This window comes from Chiloscyllium punctatum, chromosome 23 (genome assembly GCF_047496795.1).
Source record: "Chiloscyllium punctatum isolate Juve2018m chromosome 23, sChiPun1.3, whole genome shotgun sequence".
Lineage (NCBI taxonomy): Eukaryota > Metazoa > Chordata > Chondrichthyes > Orectolobiformes > Hemiscylliidae > Chiloscyllium > Chiloscyllium punctatum.
In genome coordinates this window covers 92,358,101-92,379,578 of record NC_092761.1, presented here as the reverse complement: position 1 = coordinate 92,379,578, position 21,478 = coordinate 92,358,101, and the positions used below count along the sequence as shown (strand labels likewise).

The 21,478-nt window shown below is 45.8% G+C and overlaps 2 protein-coding genes across 10 annotated transcripts in view; one reads left to right on the top strand and one right to left on the bottom strand.

Moving 5' to 3' along the window:
* Window positions 1–4,304, bottom strand: part of LOC140494260 (uncharacterized) — a 31,482-nt gene extending 27,178 nt beyond the window's left edge. For 3 of the 8 annotated variants that reach the window (XM_072593516.1, XM_072593518.1, XM_072593517.1), the window contains exons 1-3: window positions 4,158–4,304; window positions 2,938–3,002; window positions 137–277 (exon numbers count right to left, since the gene is read on the bottom strand). In XM_072593516.1, the coding sequence (XP_072449617.1) occupies window positions 137–277; window positions 2,938–2,984 (188 nt within the window). In that variant the 5' untranslated portion in view covers window positions 2,985–3,002; window positions 4,158–4,304. Of the gene's footprint in view, window positions 1–136; window positions 278–2,932; window positions 3,003–4,157 lie in introns of those variants that run through there. The other 5 variants (XM_072593519.1, XM_072593520.1, XM_072593521.1 and 2 more) reach the window with 3 other exon arrangements.
* An 18-nt stretch (window positions 4,305–4,322) lies between these two features.
* Window positions 4,323–21,478, top strand: part of hmbsb (hydroxymethylbilane synthase, b) — a 33,741-nt gene continuing 16,585 nt past the window's right edge. Inside the window, exons 1-8 of one of the 2 annotated variants that reach the window (XM_072593531.1) lie at window positions 4,323–4,443; window positions 10,571–10,633; window positions 13,500–13,572; window positions 15,951–16,000; window positions 17,003–17,058; window positions 18,569–18,646; window positions 19,094–19,171; window positions 19,344–19,419. In XM_072593531.1, coding sequence (XP_072449632.1) covers window positions 4,429–4,443; window positions 10,571–10,633; window positions 13,500–13,572; window positions 15,951–16,000; window positions 17,003–17,058; window positions 18,569–18,646; window positions 19,094–19,171; window positions 19,344–19,419 — 489 coding nt within the window. In that variant the 5' untranslated portion in view covers window positions 4,323–4,428. Of the gene's footprint in view, window positions 4,444–6,641; window positions 6,737–10,570; window positions 10,634–13,499; window positions 13,573–15,950; window positions 16,001–17,002; window positions 17,059–18,568; window positions 18,647–19,093; window positions 19,172–19,343; window positions 19,420–21,478 lie in introns of those variants that run through there. The other variant, XM_072593530.1, reaches the window with a different exon arrangement.

Here is a 21,478-nt window from a genome sequence, read left to right as displayed (position 1 = left end):
AAATAGCTGAACAGGTCTGAAGGGCTGAATGGCCTCCTCTTATTCTTTTGCTCCACAGGAAAAAACTGCTAAGTGTCGAAACATTAACTCTGTTTTCTCTCCATAGATTTCCTGTAAGTATTTGAAAAGAGCTTACCCGGGCAGGTTTGATGGGGTGTGTGGCATCCATCTGTCACACTGACTGGTTAAACAAACACGAAGCGGAGGTTCACTAGGCACAAAGTTATCCCATTCTGCCCGCGGAATCAGACCGAGCTGCTGTCGAACACGATTCAAACTGTCAATAAATAGACAATCTGTTCAGAGCCTGGTCCAGGATTACAGCCTGAGGAGTCTAAACTCACTGATAGCATACTCTGCAAGTCAGGTCATGGATTGGAGTCCCAAACTGAAGCACTTGTGCACAAAATGTAGGCTAACATTGCCAATGGAGTCACAATGCTGTGTTGCACCATAAGATGGGATATAAAATGTAGGTCCTATCTGCCCGCTCAAGTGGACATAAAAGATTCCAAGGTGCTGTTTAAATAGCAGGGAGTTCTCTCTAATGGCATAGCTGACATTTCTCCATCAACCAACACCAAGATAGATATTATCTGGTTATTATTAAGTTCACGTTGAAGTGACATTGCTACCCACAAACTGGCTTCTGTGTATCCTATATTACAGCAGTCATCTCTTCAAAAAAGTATTTGATTGGCTGCAAAATAATTTGTCACATCCTGAGGTTGTGAAAGGTGCTACGAAAATGTAAATGTTTTCTCAAAAAGAAGTAACCAAGTTGTCACAAACAGCTTCAATAAATAATTATGAGTGAAAATGCAATCAGAAGGAAAAGTCAATTTTAAGATCTAAAGGAACAGAATATTTTGAAGGTCTGAGGATGTGCCAGATCTGATATTTCTTCCCAACATTGCTGAGAGATTCACAAAATAATTGCAAACTGTAAGAGTTCACTGAAGCTCTTAGCATTCAATATCAGAAAGGCCTATAGAATTGGTCATTGCAGTACTCTCTCCTTGTGACCTAAAGTAAGGAGTAGCAGGCAAAGAGAGGAGCTTTATCAGGCACTGATGCTCCTTCCCCTCAATGGTGAGGCACTGTCTTTTCCCTTACTATTAGCAGTTGTTGGGTCTGTGTTGGTTCAAGGTTACGTTGCAAGAAGCAAAAAGCAGTAATGACAACATTTTATAATGTTTAATTTCTGCAGGAAACTAAATGTGGCAGTCAATTAAATGTCAAGATAGCAAGTGAGCAAAAAGAAGCACTTTGAAAAGCAAGGACTGGTGAAAAGATTATTCAAATAAAAGCAAAGTAATATGGATACTGAAATTCCAAAATAAAAAGAAAACATGCTGGAGAACCTCAGCAAGCCCGACAGCATCTGTAATGAGAGAGAGGTAGATAACGTCGAGTTCAGTATGATCCTTCTTCTTCAGAACTAGACTCAAAACATGAATTGGACTTATGTTTTCCTTTTTTAGTTCAAGTGAAAGAGAAAACTGGTGATGTCCCACAAACCTCATCAGATTAAAAAGTACATAAAAATTTCCAAGTCATTAAAAAGAATTGGATCTGTAACGGAGGCATCGAACCAAATAAACAAATATTTAACTTTTCCAACGAATACTGTGAATGGATTATTTGTACAATGGAAGTTCCTTTTTTTTAAGTTGTTTATATAGAAATGAGGGATTTAAATTATGGAATACACAGTGTTGCCCTACTCATATTCCTGCCACGGTCCAAGATAGTCAGGCCACCTACAAGATTACTGGTATACAGGACAAAATTCCAGCTTCACAATAAGCTGCACTTAGCCCGCAGAGATGAGAAAGAGGAGGAGGATAGGATGGAGAGTGTGCCTCTGTCACCCAATGGGAGTTGGGGAACTGGAATATGGTTGAGAAAGCTCACAACACAAACCCCCTCCAGACATATGCTGATTACTGAGATGAAGGGGGGGGGGGTGGTGGTGGGGGGGGGGTTGCTGGAAAAGCATAGTAGGCCAGGCAGCATCTGAGGACCAGAAGTGTCTATGTCTCGGGCATAAGCCCTCTGACTCTCCAGCATCTGCAGTCCACACTTTCTCCTCTATGCTGATTACAGTCAGATGAGCCAATGTGCCATGAACCATTACTGCCATTGATGTTACAGTGAATTATTTTCCATTCTACACACTGCACTCTTTTATGAAGTCAAAACAAAGTGCTGAAAATACTTAGCAAATCTGACGGATTGGACTCCCCTTCCCTGGGGAAAGACCTTGGCTCTTCACCCTATCAATGCCCCTCATGATTTTATATAACTCTATAAGGTCACCCCTCCGCTCCAGGGAAAATAGCCCCAGCCTATTTAGCCTCTTCCTATAGCTCAAACCCTCCAACCTTGGCAACATCCTCGTAAATCTTTTCCGCATCTTTTTAAGTCTAACGATGTCTTTCCAATGACACCGAGACCAGAATTGATAGCAGTATTTCATAAGCTGCCGAACCAATGTCCTGTACAGCAGCAAAATGACATCCCAACTCCTATACCCAATGCACTGACCAACAAAGACAAGCATTTCAAACATCTTCTTCCCCACCCTGTCTACCTGTGACTCCACTTCCAAGGAACTATGACCCTGAAGCCCAAGGTCTCTGACCAGCAACACTCCCCAGGACTTTACCATTAAGTGTATAAGACCTATTTGCCTGACTAAAATGCAACACAGCTAAAATAAATGCCATCTGCTATTCATTGGTTAACTGGATCATTTGCTCAAGGTCTCATTGTACTCTGAAATAATCTTGTTTGGGGAAGTTGTATTCAACTCAATGATAACTCAGTTATTCTCTACACAGCTTCTGCTAGACCTGCTGAGTTTCTCCATAGCTTCTTGATTGTATTTCAAACATGTATAATATCTTTGTTTTATTTAAACACTTACTTTACCTTTCCTGTAGATCAGTCCAGTTTTTCTCAGTTTTAAAAGATGCCATGAATCACAGTTACAAACCCTAGTGGAAACAAATACCAGATTAACTAATTAACTAAAGAAAATTCACAACACAGCATAATCCTTTTAAATACTGATTCATATGTAATGGATGTCCCTGACAATGACAGCATTTATGGCACACCTTAGTTGTTGCGAGAAAGTAACAGTGAAACTCCTCCTTTTAAATTTTGTTCTCACATGCAGCCAGCTTTTACAATACATTGTCACACTCACACATTGTATTGATGGCGGAACAAGACATGTCAGATAACCTAATCAATTTATTCAATATTTCCCATGGCACTACCTCAGTTTGGGTCCAGTCTAAAACTTCAAACAGGATTACATTGGTCACCTTGACACCAGCTGCTCTCCAGTGCATCTCTCCACCCCAGATTCCTTGACATCTCCATCATTTACCTGTGACAATCACAGACAGTGGATCCACTTCCACACGTGGTGTTGAAGCCCAGTTCCAAATCAGTCAGTTCTTGCAGTGTCTCTGCACTGGGAGAAAATGAAGACTGGAGAGCAGAGTCCTGAGTGTGGTGCTGGAAAAGACCAGCAGGTCAGGTAGCATGTGAGGAGCAGGAGAATCGATGTTTCGGGCATAAGCCCTTCACGAGCCCTTTTCCTGATGAAGGTCTTCTGCCCGAAATGTCGATTCTCCTGCTCCTCAGATGCTGCTTGATCTGCTGTGCTTTTCCAGCACCACACTCTCAACCCTAGTGTCTCTGCACTGTCTAACATGAGCTGCCATCTCTTCCAGAATGAAGCAAAAAGCTTCAATTCCTATCACAAGCTGTGAGCATGTCAACCCACCACTGCCCAATGTTTGCTGGAGGCTGTGCCAACCTCTCTCAATCCGGACAGAGCCCTGACCCAATGTTATGGGGTGGCTCAGTGGTTAGCAATGCGGCCTCAGAGCAGCAGGGACACGGGCTCGATTCCACCTGAAGGGGCTGTGCTCTGGACTATAACCTGGTGTGTTGTGTGATTGACATTGCCCCGTGTCCGTGTGGGTCTCCTCCCCACAGGCCCGGGGTGGGGAGGTCTGGCTGGGTGAGGTGGGTGAGTGTCCACTCAATGGGCCGGAGGACCTGTTCCCCCTCTCCCTCTGCAGGGTCCCGGGGGCCGGCCTCTATCACCCAGGGCCCGGGGGCCGGGCGCTCACCGGGATCAGGTTCCCATCCTCCGGCCTTCCCTGATGCAGGAATGAGGTAATGGTGTGACCGTGACTGAGCGCGGCCCCGGCTCTGCGACCATTGCCCATGAGCCCGCCCCTCCGGCCGCGATGACGGTCTCACTGACCGGAAGGGGCGGGGCCTGGGCACAGTTCCGGTCCTGGCGGGGAGCACGCATGCGTAGATCCCGCTGGAAGATGGCGGCGCTCAGGAGCGGGCGCTAACGGAGAAGGCGTCAGGGGCTGGAGTCCCGCCAGCGCCATGTCCGGAGCCCGGGTGAGTGTGAGACACAGAGACAGACAGAGGGAGGGGGTGAGTGAGTCTCCCCCTCCCCCCCAAAAAAAGCTGGCTCCATTCACCCATTCCTGGAAGCTCCTTCCCCATCAACCACCCCCCCCACCCCCCCACCCCCCACCCCCCCACCCCCCACCCCCCACCCCCCATCCCCACCCCCCACCCCCCCCACCCCCCACCCCCCCACCCCCCTCCCCATCACTCCTCCCCCACCCCCCTCCCCATCACTCCTCCCCCACCCCCCTCCCCATCACTCCTCCCCCACCTTCCCCCCCCACACATCTCCCTCCCTCCCTCCCTCCCCCCACACATCTCCCTCCCTCCCTCCCCCCACACATCTCCCTCCCTCCCTCCCCCCACACATCTCCCTCCCTCCCTCCCCCCACACATCTCCCTCCCTCCCTCCCCCCACACATCTCCCTCCCTCCCTCCCCCCACACATCTCCCTCCCTCCCTCCCCCCACACATCTCCCTCCCTCCCTCCCCCCACACATCTCCCTCCCTCCCCCCACACATCTCCCTCCCTCCCCCCACACATCTCCCTCCCTCCCCCCACACATCTCCCTCCCTCCCCCCACACATCTCCCTCCCTCCCTCCCTCCCCCCACACATCTCCCTCCCTCCCTCCCTCCCCCCACACATCTCCCTCCCTCCCTCCCTCCCCCCACACATCTCCCTCCCTCCCTCCCTCCCCCCACACATCTCCCTCCCTCCCTCCCCCCACACATCTCCCTCCCTCCCTCCCCCCACACATCTCCCTCCCTCCCCCCACACATCTCCCTCCCTCCCCCCCCCCACATCTCCCTCCCTCCCCCCCACATCTCCCTCCCTCCCCCCCCCACATCTCCCTCCCTCCCCCCCCCACATCTCCCTCCCTCCCCCCCCCCACATCTCCCTCCCTCCCCCCCCCCACATCTCCCTCCCTCCCCCCCCCCACATCTCCCTCCCTCCCCCCCCCCACATCTCCCTCCCTCCCTCCCCCCACATCTCCCTCCCTCCCTCCCCCACATCTCCCTCCCTCCCCCACATCTCCCTCCCTCCCCCACATCTCCCTCCCTCCCTCCCCCACATCTCCCTCCCTCCCTCCCCCACATCTCCCTCCCTCCCTCCCCCACATCTCCCTCCCTCCCTCCCCCCCCCACATCTCCCTCCCTCCCCCATATCTCCCTCCCTCCCCCCCCCCTCATCTCCCTCCCTCCCCCCCCACCCATCTCCCTCCCTCCCCCCCCACCCATCTCCCTCCCTCCCCCCCCACCCATCTCCCTCCCTCCCCCCCCACCCATCTCCCTCCCTCCCCCCCCCACACATCTCCCTCCCTCCCCCCCCACACATCTCCCTCCCTCCCCCCCCACACATCTCCCTCCCTCCCCCCCCACACATCTCCCTCCCTCCCCCCCCACACATCTCCCTCCCTCCCCCCCCACACATCTCCCTCCCTCCCCCCCCACACATCTCCCTCCCTCCCCCCCCACACATCTCCCTCCCTCCCCCCCCACACATCTCCCTCCCTCCCCCCCCACACATCTCCCTCCCTCCCCCCCCACACATCTCCCTCCCTCCCCCCCCACACATCTCCCTCCCTCCCCCCCCACACATCTCCCTCCCTCCCCCCCCACACATCTTCCTCCCTCCCCCCCCCACAGACCTCCCTCCCCCAATGTTGCTCCCCCCCACATTGCCCTTGCCCCCATTCACCCCCCCATTTCTCTTACCCCCCACGTTTCGCTCCCCCTCGCATGCTTTGCTCGCCCCCCCACATATCTCTCTCATCCCCCCCTCCAAATTTCTCTCTCATCCCCCCATGTTTCTCTTCCCCCTTCATGTTTCCCTCCCCTGAAATCCCCCCAAGTTCTCTCCCTCCCCATCCCCCCCTTTCAATCCTCCCACCCCTTTCATCCCTTGCGGTTTTACATACACTGGTCAATGCACCCCTGTTTAGAGGCTGCTCTAAGTAGTAGACCAGATGGTCATTGTTCAACTCACTTTGTTTGTGTTGAGCTACCGAATGGTAGATATATCCCCTGCTTCCCACCCACTCCATTATCTGCAACTTATTTGTCACTTTCTATCAGGTTCATTGCCATCCGTATTATTATCTTTTGAGCCACATTGAAGCCAGGGATCGGAGGGCTGGGCAAGTGGGGAGGGGAGGAGGATTGTATTGGGATAGGCATGAAATAAAGGCACCCACTTTGAGCAAAAGTTTGAGCGTGCAGTTGGAGATCTCAGGAACTTTAAGGAAACAGAGCGCTGCAAAATGTTGGTGAATCATTGGGTGAGTTTTGCAGCAGGAATGAAATATTGTGCAATTACCATTTGAGGATTTGGGTCATGTTTTGGAGGAAGATTGAAGAGTATGAGCAGTATGCTGTATGTTAAGCAGCTCTTTGTCTCATTCTGTTTCATGTATTTAGCATTAAAAGAATGTCAATAATTGTTATAAAGTCATTCAATGTTCTAAAGCCAAGATGAAAATGCTGGTGGTAACTTTGAGTTTGTTTTAAAGAAAGCTTTCTTTTTTCTAACAAGCTGCTGCATTTATGGAAGATTTACCAAGAGTTTGCCATCAAAGACATAAGCTAATCTCATAGATGTTGCACATTTTGGATGAATGGAAATATTAGTTGAAAGGGAGGATTCTATCTGATGGTGAGGGTAAAGGGTGCAAATATTTAGTCAAGAAGTAGATACCAACGCTGTCATCTTATAAGTACGATGGTATTTTGAGTTTTATAAATGGGGATATAAAGACCCAGATTGAAAAGAGTGAAAGAGTACACTAATGTTTAGACCAGTGAGAGAAAGAACAAATTGCATTCATGCCATTGTACTGTGCCCAGCTTAGATACTGAGTTTATAGAAAGCTTGTGAAAGTCCCACATTGTCTATCGTATCAATTGATGGGATGACACTTCGAATGAAAAACTGCATGTAGTTATTTCTATTGCAGCAAAGAAGGCTAGATATAAGATTGCATTTCAAAAAGTTTTGGTATTTCATTGGACTGGGGGATTAGATTAGATTAGATTAGATTAGATTACTTACAGTGTGGAAACAGGCCCTTCGGCCCAACAAGTCCACACCGCCCCGCCAAAGCGCAACCCACCCATACCCCTACATCTACCCCTTACCTACACTACGGGCAATTTAGGATGGTCAATTCACCTGACCTGCACATCTTTGGACTGTGGGAGGAAACCGAAGCACCCGGAGGAAACCCACGCAGACACGGGGAGAACGTGCAAACTCACACAGTCAGTCGCCTGAGGCGGGAATTGAACCCGGGTCTCTGGCGCTGTGAGGCAGCAGTGCTAACCACTGTGCCACCGTGCCGCCCACAGTCAGATTGAAACAGTTTAAACATTGTGAGGCGATAGATTGGGAGAATTACATCATGCAGAGAGTAGCCAGCATGCTGTGTTTAGCCACATGGACTGGCTAAGGCAAGACCCTTTAAAAAGGTGTGGAAAATACAAGGCTCCGGACCAGGAGAGCTGGACATTTGGGTTATGCTTTTCATGATGAGTAGAATGGCCACCTCCTGTGATGTAAACACTGTAATCTTTTAGATAAAACTGAGAGATTACTTTTGAATTGTTTGTTTTATGGCTAAATGTAGCAGTCAATCTATACATATTAAAATTCCACAAACTGAAATTGTGAAGTACCTGCAATTGATTTGATCTGGGTGTTAGCTAAAGGATAAAAATTGGACAGACTGAGAGTACAATTTCCCCCATTCTCCATAAAGACATGCAATCGTTTCCCTGCTTCTGAGCTAAGAGACACGTTGTTTAACATATGATCGGAAAGTTGGTGCCTGTAATCATGCAGCATTCCCTTAGCAGTTGATTAAAGTGTGTCACAGGTTGAATGTCGTGGGTCGTACAGTGGCTCAGTGGTTAGCACTGCTGCCTCACAGCACCCAGGGCCTGGGTTCAACTCCACCCTTGGACAACTATCTGTGCGAGTTTGCACATTCTCTTGGTGTCTGTGTGGGTTTCCTCTGGGTACTCCTCCCTCAGTTCAAAGGTGAGGTAAATTGGCTATGGGAAATGCAAGGTTACAGGGATAGGGTAAGGGTTGGATCTGGGTGAAATGTTCATTGAACAGTTAGTGTGGACTTGATGTGCTGAATGGCCTTCTTCCAGACTGTAGACATTGTATGTTTTATGTTCCAGTGCTGAAGAGACGAGAATGCTAACCATTTTAAACTGGCACTCAGCAAATCTAGGAAAAGTTTGAAAAGGTTGGAATTTTTTGCCCTTGTTGTAGGCTTGGTCTTGAGTTTGTTGAGTTGAATTGAATTGAATTTATTGTCACATGTACTGAGGCACAGTGAAAAGCTTTGTCTTCTGAGCAATACAGGCAGATCACAGAGTTAAGTAAATAATAGGTAAACAGTGGCAAAAACACAGGGACAGGCGAATGTTAAGAGTTTGAGTCCATTCACTTTTCTAACAAAAGTACAATAGCAACTGTTTTGAAACCGGCTGGAGCCGGTTCAGGGCTGCTGTACCTTCTCCCTGATGGTAGAGGTTGTAGAAAAACATTGTCAGGGTGGGATGGATCTTTGAGAATGCTGGCGGCCTTTCCTTGACAGTGGGCCTGGTAGATGGATTCTATAGATGGGAGGTTGGCCATTGTGACTGTCCGGGCCAAGTTCACCACTCTCTGTAACCAACTCCGATCTTGAATGGTACAGTTGTCATACCAGGTCATGATACATCCAGACAAAATGCTCTTGATGGCGCACCTAGAAAAGTTGGCAAGGGTATTTGCCATCATGCCACATCTTCAAAGAGACGTTGTTGGGGCTTTGTAACCAGTGCGTCCACATGAAGAGTCCAAGAAAGCTTGTTTTGGATGGATTGTCCATGGATCAAAATTATGATCTGTAGACTTCTTTAAAAACTTTTTTAAAAATCAAGGAATAAGGGATAGTGCCAATGTCAGTAAAGAAAAGCTGAACATGGGAAATGTTAGTTTTAGCTATACTCAGATAGGTAATAGGGTCATACTATGTTCCAGCATGATAGCAGCTCACTGCAATGAGGTTTGAGTCTGCATGTTAATTATAATTATCCAGTCTGTCTTGTTTTACAGTTAGATGGGTGGAATCCTATCCCCAGGAACCTTTGCATTAAATCTGGGATTTAATCCCAATATTAAACAAAAGAATTACTAGGTTAATTAATTTGTTTTCTTTCCTGGGATATGGGCATTTCTGGCATTGCCCATCAGTAATTGCTGTTGAGCTGAGTGGCTTGTTCAGCCATTTCAAAGGATAGTTCAGAGTCAACCACGTTGTTGTAGGTCTGGAGTCACCTGTAGCCCAGATCAGGAAATGATAGCAGATTCCTTTCCTTAAAAAGGTATTAAATCAAATTGATTTTAAATGACAATTCAAGTTAACTTCATGATCATTGTCATCGTGACTAATTGTTTCATTCCAGATTTGTGCTTTTTAAAATTTAGTTTGAATTCAAATTGAGCCTGTGGATTACTTAGTAGGAGTATTACTGCAGATGCTGGAATCTGTACTGAAAACAAAAAAATGCTGGAGATCACAGTGGATCAGAAAGCGTCCATGGAGCAAAAGCAAGTAATATTTAGTGTCTAGATGACTCTTCAGCTCTGATAAAGAGTCATCTAGACTTGAAACCTCTGGATGACTTGTCCGGTGACATTACCATTACTCTATTGAATACCCCGAAATAATGCAGAGAAGTAGACACAACAATAAGATGAATATTTAAGATACTGGTCAATGTGGAGCAGCACTATTTTCAGGCTTGTCGTTCATTGAAATGTACAACTTCTGCTTCACACCCATTTACATCCTGTGACCAAATACTCAGTTAAAGGTGACTGTATTTTGTATGACCTGACATTGTGTGTAGTGGAATCACCTTCCCAGTAAATCTAAAATTCAGAAATGGGTTTGAGATGCAAAACCAGTTTGTTCCCAGCTTTTGCTTTTTAAGCAGCTTGTTGATAGCATTAGGTCTTCACAGTGAAGTGTTGGCATCACAGCTGCACATGTTAAGAAGTTGGGTTGTTTTGGTCATCAATGAGTTTGTTATTTCTTTCATACTGTCTCATCTAGAACTCTGCTGCTCACAATGAGAACTCTTCTAGAATCATCCGAGTTGGAACAAGAAAGAGCCAGGTAAGTTATAAACTCTTATCTGAAAAATTTTCCAGCTAATTGAAGATCGCTATGCTGAATTCTATCCACTGCTGGTTTTCTTTGTTAAAAAATCTTTTTCAGAGTCCTTTGATTTGCTTTTCCCCCAAAGGCTAAGGTTTTATTTCAATACTGAATATGTTTTTGTGGGCTCACAATCTTTACCTTAAAGACATTTTCAATGTGCAGCACAATAGCTTAAATGTGTGGATTGACACTTTAATCAAAGTTTGTGAGAAGATTTGTAGCTCGGGTGCTCGTTGTTGTGGTTCTGTTCACCGAGCTGGGAATTTGTGTTGCAGACATTTTGTCCCCTGTCTAGGTGACATCCTCGGTGCTTGGGAGCCTCCTGTGAAGCGTTTCTGTGATCTTTCCTCCAGCATTTGTAATGGTTTCAATCTGCTGCTTCTGGTTGTCAGTTCCAGCTGTCTGCTGCAGTGGCCGGTATATTGGGTCCAGGTCGATGTGCTTATTGATTGAATCTGTGGATGAGTGCCATGCCTCTAGGAATTCCCTGGCTGTTCTCTGTTTGGCTTGTCCTATAATAGTAGTGTTGTCCCAGTCGAACTCATGTTGCTTGTCATCTGCGTGTGTGGCTACTAAGGATAGCTGGTCGTGTCGTTTCGTGACACTTTAATCAGCAGGGACAGTGTGTGTGAGGGTACTGGGTTGCTCCTTTATCCTTGTCACTTATCCAGATCAGCAGAACTCTGTCAGTTTGTAGCTGAGTCACTGTGGTGAGAATTGTGGGAGGGGGCATAACATGATAAAACCCAGAGTGGGGCAGGTGGACCATCCAGATAAGTGTCTTTGTTCTGGGAATTCTCCCATCAATGACTCCTGAAATGCTACTTTAGAAGTTTCAGCAGGAATCTCTACACATGCATAATAGCTGTTTCACTTTTCTTAATCTGACATCAAACACATGCTTCTTTCCCTGCCTGCTGCAGTGTGAGGCACAGAGTAGACCCAGAGTATCCTGGCGCCAGAGATCTGCCACTCCTGTTTCACCGAACACACTCAGCTCATCTAAACCACTGCAAATATTAAACTCAGTGATCACGATAGTTACCCAGGATGCATAGACTTGCTGAGATATTTGTATCATCAATAGTCGCACTTTATGTGCCAGAAGACTGGAGATTGGCTAATGTGGTGCCATTCTTTAAGAAAGGTGGTAGAGAAATGCCAGGGAACTATAGACCAGTGAGCCTGACCTCAGTGGTGGGGACGTTATTGGAGGGAATCCTGAGGGACAGGATTTACATTAATTTGGAAAGGCAAGGACTGATTAAGGATAGTCAACATGGCTTTGTGCTTGGGAATTCATGTCTCATGAACTTGATTGAATTTTTTGAAGAAGTAACAAAGAGGATTGATGAGGGCAGAGCGGTGGACGTGATCTATATGGACTTCTGTAAGGTGTTTGACAAGGTTCCTCATCGGAAGGTTAGATCTCATAGAATCCAGGGAGAACTAGCCATTTAGATACAGAACTGGCTTGAAGGTAGAAGACAGAGGGTGGTGGTGGAGGGTTGCTTTTCAGACTGGAGGCCTGTGACCAGTGGAGTGCCACAAGGATCGGTGCTGGGACCACTGCTTTTCGTCATTTATATAAATGATTTGGATGTGAGCATAAGAGGTATAGTTAGTAAGTTTGCAGATAACACCAAAATTGGAGGGGTAGTGGACAGCGAAGAGGGTTACTTTGGTTTACAGTGGGATCTCAATCAGATGAGCCAATGGGCTGAGGAGTGGCAGATGGAGTTTAATTCAGATAAATGTGAAGTGCTGCATTTTGGAAAGGCAAATCAGAGGAGGACTTATACACTTAATGGTAAGGCCCTAGGGTGTGTTACTGAACAAAGAGACCTTGGAGTGCAGGTTCATAGCTCCTTGAAAGTGGAGTCGCAAGTAGATAGGATAGTGAAGAAGGCGTTTGATATCCTTTCCTTTATTGAACAGAGTATTGAGTACAGGAGTTCGGAGGTCATGTTATGGCTGTACAGGACATTGGTTAGGCCACTTTTGGAATAAAGTGTGCAATACTGGTCTCCTTCCTATCGGAAAGATGTTGTGAAATGTGAAAGAGTTCAGAAATGATTTACAAGGATGTTGCCAGGGTTGGAGAATTTGAGCTATAGGGAGAGGCTGAACAGGCTGGGGCTGTTCTCCCTGGAGCGTCAGAGGCTGGGTGACCTTGCAAAGGATTATAAAATCATGAGGGTCATGGATAGGGTAAATAGGGTAAATAAGGTCTTTTCCCTGAGGTGGGGGAGTCCAGAACTAAAGAGCATAGGTTTAGGGTGAGAGGGGAAAAATATAAAAGAGACTTGAGGGACAACTTTTTCATACAGAGGGTGGTGCGTGTATGGAATGAGCTGCCAGAGGAAGTGGTGGAGGCTGATACAATCACAATATTTAAAAGGCATCTGGATGGGTATATGAATAGGAAGGGTTTGGAGGGATATGGGCCGGGTGCTGGCAGATGGGACTGGATTGGGTTGGGGTATCTGGTCGGCACGGACAGGTTGGACCAAAGGGTCTGTTTTCATGCTGTACATCTCTATGATTGTATAACTGGTTTAGTTTAGCATCATCATGCTGACAGCTTCACCTAATTTACAGCTTTTGTCCCTTTGCTCTTTGACAGCACCCCAAAAAAACTGAAAAATGTTACTTCATATTTCCCATGTTGCCAGTCCTTGAATGCGGTTTGTTGTCTCAGAGCGAAAAGCTGCACCATGTGCAGAAATGGGTGTGCCTGTTTGGTTTCTCAACTCGGGCAGATTGTGTGTGTGTTTGTGTGTGTGTGTAATCTGATTGATCTGGGTTTTCCTTTTCCCAGCTTGCTCGGACACAGACTGGCTTCGTGACAGACATGCTGAAGCAATGTTATCCAAACACGCAACTTGAAATCAGTAAGTACTGGTTGCTTGGGGAATCAGGGAAAATATCCTGATATGGAGCATACAATTCACATAGTTGGGTTAATAATTATGGTTGGAAACCCAGACTGAATGAGGGAAAACTATACATACCTTTCAAGAGTTACGTGGTGCTGGAAAAGCACCGCTGGTCAGGCAGCATCCAAGGAGCAGATGAGTCAATGTTTCAAGTAAAAGCTCTTTATCAGGAATGCTTGAAACGTCAATTCTCCTGCTCCTCAGATGCTGCCTGATCGGCTGTGCTTTCCCAGCACCACACTCTCCGACTCTGATCTCCAGCATTTGCAGTCCCTCACTGTCTCCCTTCATGGATTGTGGGCATCACTGTCTAGACCAGCATTTATTACCCATCCCTAACTGGCTAGAGGACTTTGCAGAACCAGCCATATTGCTGTGGGTCTGGAGTCACATGTAGGCAGACCGGCTCAGGATGCAGTTTGCTTCCCTAAAGACAAATCAGTTTTTCCCAATTCCAGATTTCTGGAATTGAAATTCCACCACTTGCTATTGTGGGATTGAACACAGGATACCAGAACATTGTCAGGGTCTCTGGATTAATGGGTCTTGTGATAATACCTCCAGGCTGTTGCCTTCCCAAAGAAACGATAAAAGCAACAGTTTAAAAAGGATGAAGGGATCATATTGACATTTTTTGGTGAGTGGATAAATTAGACCCTAAAACATAAACATAGTATCGAAAACAGCAGAAAGAGGCCTGTTCCTTCACTCATCAAAACTGCTCTGTGCCCCATCTGTTCATTGATGGTCTTGTCCAGCATCAGTCTCAGTCCCAGCTTTAACAGCTCCAATAGACTCTGAGAATCTATAACCTTTGAGAGGGGTGGTTTCATTTCTGCTATGTGCTCATGTTACTCCTGGAAGGCTGAGTTCGAATTTTAGTTTTGTCCCCTTCTTGTTCTGCACATCCCGTCGTTGGAAGCGTTTCTTCCTGTTTACCCTATCCAATCTTTTCATCATTTTAATCACCTCAATCTGATCACCTCTGAACTACCATTTATAGAAAACAAATCTATCTGACATGTACTTATATGATAATCCCTTAAGCTCTGACATCACTGGTGAATATATGAGAGACCCTTTCCCAGGCAAGAGTTTTCAAACTAAACATACAAATTTGAGATTGGAGAAGCTAAAGGGAGAGGCTGAATGGGCTGGGGCTGTTTTCTCTGGAGTGTTGGAGGCTGAGGGGTGACCTTATAGTGGCTTATAAAATCATAAGGGGCATGGAGAGGGTAAATAGATGAGGTCTTTTCCCTAGGGTGGGGGAGTCCAGAGCTAGAGGGCATAAGTTTAGGGTGAGAGGGGAAAGATTTAAAAAGCACCTAAAGGACAATCTTTTCAAAGGATGGTACGTGTATGGAATGAGCTGCGAGAGGAAATGGTGGAGGCTGGTACAATGACAGCATTTAAAAGGCAGCTGGATGGGTATACGAATAGGAAGGGTTTACAGGGATATGGGCCAAGTGCTGGCACATGGCACTAGATTAGTTTAGGATATCTGGTCAGCATGGCCGAGTTGGACCGAAGGGTGTGTTACCATGCCGTACAGCTCTATGACTCTAAGTGCAGAGAAGGCAGTAGTTGACTTGTTCGATGGCCAGCGTGGCATTATGGACTAAAGAGCATGTTTCTGGATGACTGTGTACCTAATTTGCACCAGATTGATAAATCTGCAGAATAGCAAACCCAGGGGATGCTGAAAGAGGAAAGTGTTACAAATTTTAAGAGGCTACAGGGAAAATGTTTGATGAATGGGCTATTACAGGACAGAAAAGTAAAACAGGAGTGTGTGACCTGTCTGATTGAGGTAATTGGACCTCGCAGCTCAGAGCAGGAATGGGTGGTGAAGTTGGTTTAATATATTTTGTGATGCTCTGTGGGTGGCAGTCTGGAGGGTTCTTGCTTTGCCACACCAATTTGGAGAAATTTTATAATTTTTCTGGAATTGGCCTGTGGATATTTTTGACCTTGTGTTGAAGTTAGGCTGACCAGGGTCTGGCCTGAGCTGGGGAGATTGACTGGGGTCCGGGCGGTAGGGATTGGCCCATAGTGTGGTTGTGGTACTGCTGACTGGGTGGGGTTGGGTGGGGTGAGGTGAGATGGGACATAACCGCCCAGGGCTGTGCAGGGATAATGACCCGGGGTGGGGGTGTACCCGACCAGCGTACAGAGGCTGGGTAGAGGATCTGTCCGTCAGCTGGGGAGGGATCTGCATTCAGGAGATGGCATTGCTTTGCCAAACTGGTCAGATGGATGTGAGCTTGATGGTATTTTCCCTAAACTGATGCTGAATACCCTGGAATAATGCTGGGTTTTTTTTGTCAATACAGTTGCTATGACAACCACTGGGGACAAAATTCTGGATACAGCGCTCTCAAAGGTATCTCTTATTTTCTTTCATTATGCAATTTTGTAAATTGCTGTAAAATGGTGCCTGTCATGCAATTATACTTGAATTAAGCCCTTTAAATGGGGCAGTGTAGAGAAAGCCTTACACCGTACCTAACTCTATGCTGACCCTGTCCTGGGAGTGTTAGATGTGGACAGTGTTGAGGTAGCTTTACTTTGTTTAAAAGAGTAAAGGCAGCTTTACTTTAAGATTGGAAGAGTAGACGGTGCTTTACTCTGCATTGAATGCCATGCTGTCCTTGTCCTGGGGGTGGTTCATTTCGGCTCTCTTCAGGGATGTTTATTTCTGTTTAAGAGCAGAAGGAGTTTTACTCTGTGTCTGAACCAGTGCTGTCATTGTCCTGGGAGTGTTTGATGGGGCCAGAGTCCAGGGAACTTTACTTACAGCTTACTTTTAGTTTAAAAGGTTAGAGAGAGTTTGGGAATAGTGTCAAGGAAGTTTTACTTTCAGTTTAGAAGAGCAAAGCCATTTTACTTTACAGGTTAAAAGAATAGAGGAGGCTTGACTTTGATTCGAAGCCTGTGCTGTACCTGTCCTGGGATTGTTTGAAGGGGGGAATGGGGAGAGAGTTCTCTTTTTAGTTTAAAAGAGGAGAAGGAGCTTTACTCTGTGTCTAACCCTGTTCTGTACCTTGTGTAAGAATGTTAGTGACAAACTATGCTTTCAGTGGAGCATTTTTCAATTTTGTAACTTCAAATATAGACAGTAAAATATTTTGCAATTAGCTGATTTCCATAAAGGTTACAAAGACAACTAAATGTGTGTCAGTTTTAAAGTAATCTGATTCCAGTCCACCCCATTTCAAATCTACTCTCCGTAGAGTCAGGTGGACCTAGTGTCAGGTTCTTCAGGATTTTGTGGGTCTCTGTCCATACATCACTGCTATAAGGTGAGTGAGGAGCAGGAGTAGGGGAGAGATATACATGCACCAGGGTGACATTATTAACCCAGGTTTTGATTTCTCTCTGTTAGATTGGAGAGAAGAGCCTGTTCACAAAGGAGCTGGAAACGGCATTGGAGAAAAATGAGTATGAATTCCTGGGTGTTTATCTATCTGTCATTCACAATGCTGTTGATTTTATATTGGGAGTCGTGCTTTGTAAAATATTTCCTCTTCGCTGTTATTTAATGTGATTGTCAGCAACTATAACATGGTCAGCTGCTTCACAGTGGGTAACACACTTGCCTTGCAGCCACAAGATTGAGTTCCATTCCACAACTTGAGCACAATCTGGGCTCACACACTGATGCTGCAGGAAGAGTGGCACAGGTGCCAGCCTTTGAATGAGATAGTGGAGTAAGGGCTTGGCTGCCCTCTCAAACAGATAGACTCATAGCTAGACAGGCCTGGGGAGTCTCCACAGTGTTAATACGGGATAAGAGCTCATCCTGAGTCCCTTTACCTCAAAGCACTTCATTAACTGTACCATCATTATTGTAATGTAGGAGATAGTGAGGACTGCACATGCTTGAGAAGTCAGAGTCGATTACGTCTGGTGCCGGAAAACGCACATCAAGTCAAGCAGCATCTGAGGAGCAAGAGGTTGATGTGTTGGGCATAAGCTCTTCATCAGGAATGGTGAAGAGTCAAGTTCCTCAGATACTGCCTGACTTGATATGCTTTTTCCAGCACTATACTTTACTGACTCTTATTGTAACGTAAGAAAGGCAGCAACCAAATTGTACACAGCAAGATCCCACAAACAGCATGGTAATGATTGTAATATGTTTTGGTGATGTTGCTGTTCTCTCAAATAGTACTACGGCATCATTTTCACCCATCCAAAGGGCAGATGAGTTCTTGCCTTTAATGCTTTTGAAAGTGGGTGCCACATCTGACTATTTTAAAAAAGAAGCCATGCCCTAGGTACTGCACTGAAATGCTAGCCTGAGTTATGTGCTCGAATCTCAAGTGGACGCAAGCTATTTCCTGGTTTACTTTAACAACATTTTAAAACTGGCTAAAGGAGTAACTCTGAAGGGCATGCACCAAAGGCTCGCCAGATTGATTCCTGATATATGAAGAGAATCTGGATTGATTAGGATATACAGGTACACAATCCTTTATCCGAAATTCCAAAATCCAAAAAGTTCTGAAATCTGAAATGTTTTTGTGGAGTGTGGAGCATCATTTTGGCGTGCAAACACGTGACCCAACTCCACTCCTGGTCGAACCACGTTACTGAGGTATGACATGGCAGCGTGGCTCAGCACTGGCAGGAGAAAATTGTGTCTTATTCCCAAGTGCGAGTGCAGTTGGGTAATATATTTTTTTATTTCACTGAGAAAATGTCATTTATTCCGAAATCTAAAAAGTTCCAAAATTGGAAAAACAACTGGCCCAAGGATTTCAGATAAAGGATTGGGTACCTGTACTCGCTGGGGGTTAGAAGAATGAGGGAGGATTCTCAAATTCTGGCGGGACTAGACTTCGTAAATGGAGGAAGGATGTTACTGATTACTTTACCTTTGGTTCTGTAGTCTTAACTGTTACACTGTTTTACTGCTGGCACTTCACATGCAATTGCTGTCTTGCAGAGTTGACCTGGTAGTTCATTCTCTAAAAGATCTGCCAACTACACTCCCTCCAGGGTTTACAATTGGAGCCATCTGCAAGTGAGTGTTTTCAGTTCAGAATGTTAGTGAGGGTTTATACAAGTTATTTTCTTCTTGTCAAAACAAACCTCCAGAGTCCAGCTGAACTTTACACTGTATCTAATCTCATGCTGTATCGTACCTGGGAGTGTTTGATGGGGTTGGTGTACTTCTGAATCTAAATCTGAAGTCAGCTGTGAGGAGAGTTCCTTCTTCAGTTTATACAGCTGATCTTGAGATGCTAAAGAAGTGGCCATCTTTACAGAGCTTAACATTGCATAGTTGTCTCACTCAATAGCAATTCTCTTTGGATATATTGTCCCCTTTTCATTTTCCTCTTTCCAAATAACCAACGAGTGCTGACTGGGACATTCCCCAAGCAGTGAAACTGCTATTATCATTGCAAATAAACTACAGACGGTGTGCAGAGATGAGCTTTGATTTGTATTCTCAACTGTCTTGTTGCAGACGTGAAATTCCCTTTGATGCTGCTGTTCTGCACCCGAGCCATGCAGGTAAATCGCTGGACACACTGCCAGAGAGAAGGTGAGCTACTGAGCCAGTTGTGTGCTTTATTGCATGGAATAATTCCTCTTACAGGACTGGAGAAAAAGCCAACTCTCATTTTGGAATTTTTTACAGAGATTTCTTACAGTCCAGGGAAGGTGTTGGTTTTGAGTGCAATGTTCTCATCTCCCTCTCCCTTGTCTGTTTACAGTGTAGTGGGAACTAGTTCCCTACGACGAGCTGCACAGCTAAGACGGAGATTTCCTCACCTGGAATTCAAGGATATTGTATCCTTTATTGCTCTTCAAAGCTCCTTACACAGAACTTTATAAATATGTAACAGAGAAAGCCATTAGTCAATAGTGCCTATATCTGCTTTCTGCATGTGTACATGGAAATTAGAAACAGGAGTCAGCCATTCAGTCCCTCGAACCTGTTTCTCAATAAGATCGCGGCTGCTCTCTCCACAGGCACTTGGATTTTTTTAAAAAATGGTTTTGTTGAAGTGTCAATAGACAATAGATGCAGGAGTAGGCCATTCTGCCCTTCGAGCCTGCACCGCCATTCAATATGGCTGATCATTCCTAATCAGTATCCTGTTCCAGCCTTATCTCCATACCCCTTGACTCCACTATCTTTAAGAGCTCTATCCAATTCTTTCTTAAATGAATCCAGAGACTGGGCCTCCACTGCCCTCTGGGGCAGAGCATTCCACACAGCCACCACTCTCTGGGTGAAGTAGTTTCTCCTCATCTCTGTCCTAAATGGTCTACCCCGTATTTTTAAGTTGTGTCCTCTGGTTCGGCACTCCCCCATCAACGGAAATATGTTCCCTCCTGCCAGAGTGTCCAGTCCTTTCATAATCCTATACGTTTCAATCAGATCCCCTCTCAGTCTTCTAAACTCAAGGGTATACAAGCCCAGTCGCTTCAGTCTTTCCGTGTAAGGCAATCCTGCCATTCCAGGAATTGACCTCGTGAACCTACGCTGCACTCCCTCAATAGCCAGAATGTCTTTCCTCAAATTTGGAGACCAGAACTGTACACAGTACTCCAGGTGTGGTCTCACCAGGGCCCTGTACAGCTGCAGAAGCACCTCTTTGCTTCTATACTCAATCCCTCTTGTTATGAAGGCCAGCATGCTATTAGCCTTCTTCACGACCTGCTGTACCTGCATGCTTGCCTTCATTGACTGGTGGACAAGAACACCCAGATCTCTCTGAACAGCCCCTTTACCTAATTTGATACCATTGAGGTAGTAATCTGCCTTCCTATTCTTGCCACCAAAGTGGATAACCAGACATTTATCCACATTAAACTGCATCTGCCATGCATCTGCCCACTCACCTAACTTGTCCAGGTCACCCTGTAATCTCCTAACATCCTCATCACATTTCACCCTACCACCTAGCTTTGTGTCATCAGCAAATTTGCTAATGTTATTGCTGATACCATCTTCTATATCATTTACATATATTGTAAAAAGCTGCGGTCCCAGCACGGATCCCTGCGGTACCCCACTGGTCACTGCCTGCCATTTCGAAATGGAGCCGTTAATCACTACCCTTTGTTTCCTATTAGCCAACCAATTCTCTATCCAATCTAGTACTTTGCCCCCAATCCAGTGCGCCCTAATTTTACTCACTAACCTCTTGTGTGGGACTTTATCAAAAGCTTTCTGAAAGTCCAGGCACACTACCTCCACTGGATCTCCCTCGTCCATCTTCCGAGTTACATCCTCAAAAAATTCAAGAAGATTAGTCAAGCATGATTTCCCCTTCATAAATCCATGCTGACTCTGTCCTATCCTATTACTATTATCCAGATGTGCCGTAATATAATTCTCTTGAAGTACATCTAAAATACAACCCAGCAGCAGGCCATTTGGTCCAGCTAGTTTATGCTGGTATTTGTATTCCACCAGGCTCCTTTTTCCCATTGTCATCCTTTATTTTTGTTCTTTATTTCAACAGATCTTTCTCTCCCTCAATTACTCCTTTAGCTTCCTTTCTATCTATTTGTATCAACTTCTCTCTCTCTGTCAGCCTCTTTAAAGAAAAATGTCCCAATGTATTTCTGATAGGTAACTTTTTCATTCTTAAATCTTGTTTGCACTTGTCAAGTGTTTCTTCATGTTCTTTTTAATAATTTAGAGACGAGAGCTGTACATATACCTTGCAGCCTGACCACAGTGCTATGTCAGCCATTGTCATGGTTACTCATTGTTAGATTAGATTCCCTACAGTGTGGAAACAGTCCACACTGACCCTCCGAATAGTAAACCACCCAGACTCATTTTCCCTCTGACTAATGCACCTAACAACTCTGGACAATTTAGCATGGCCAA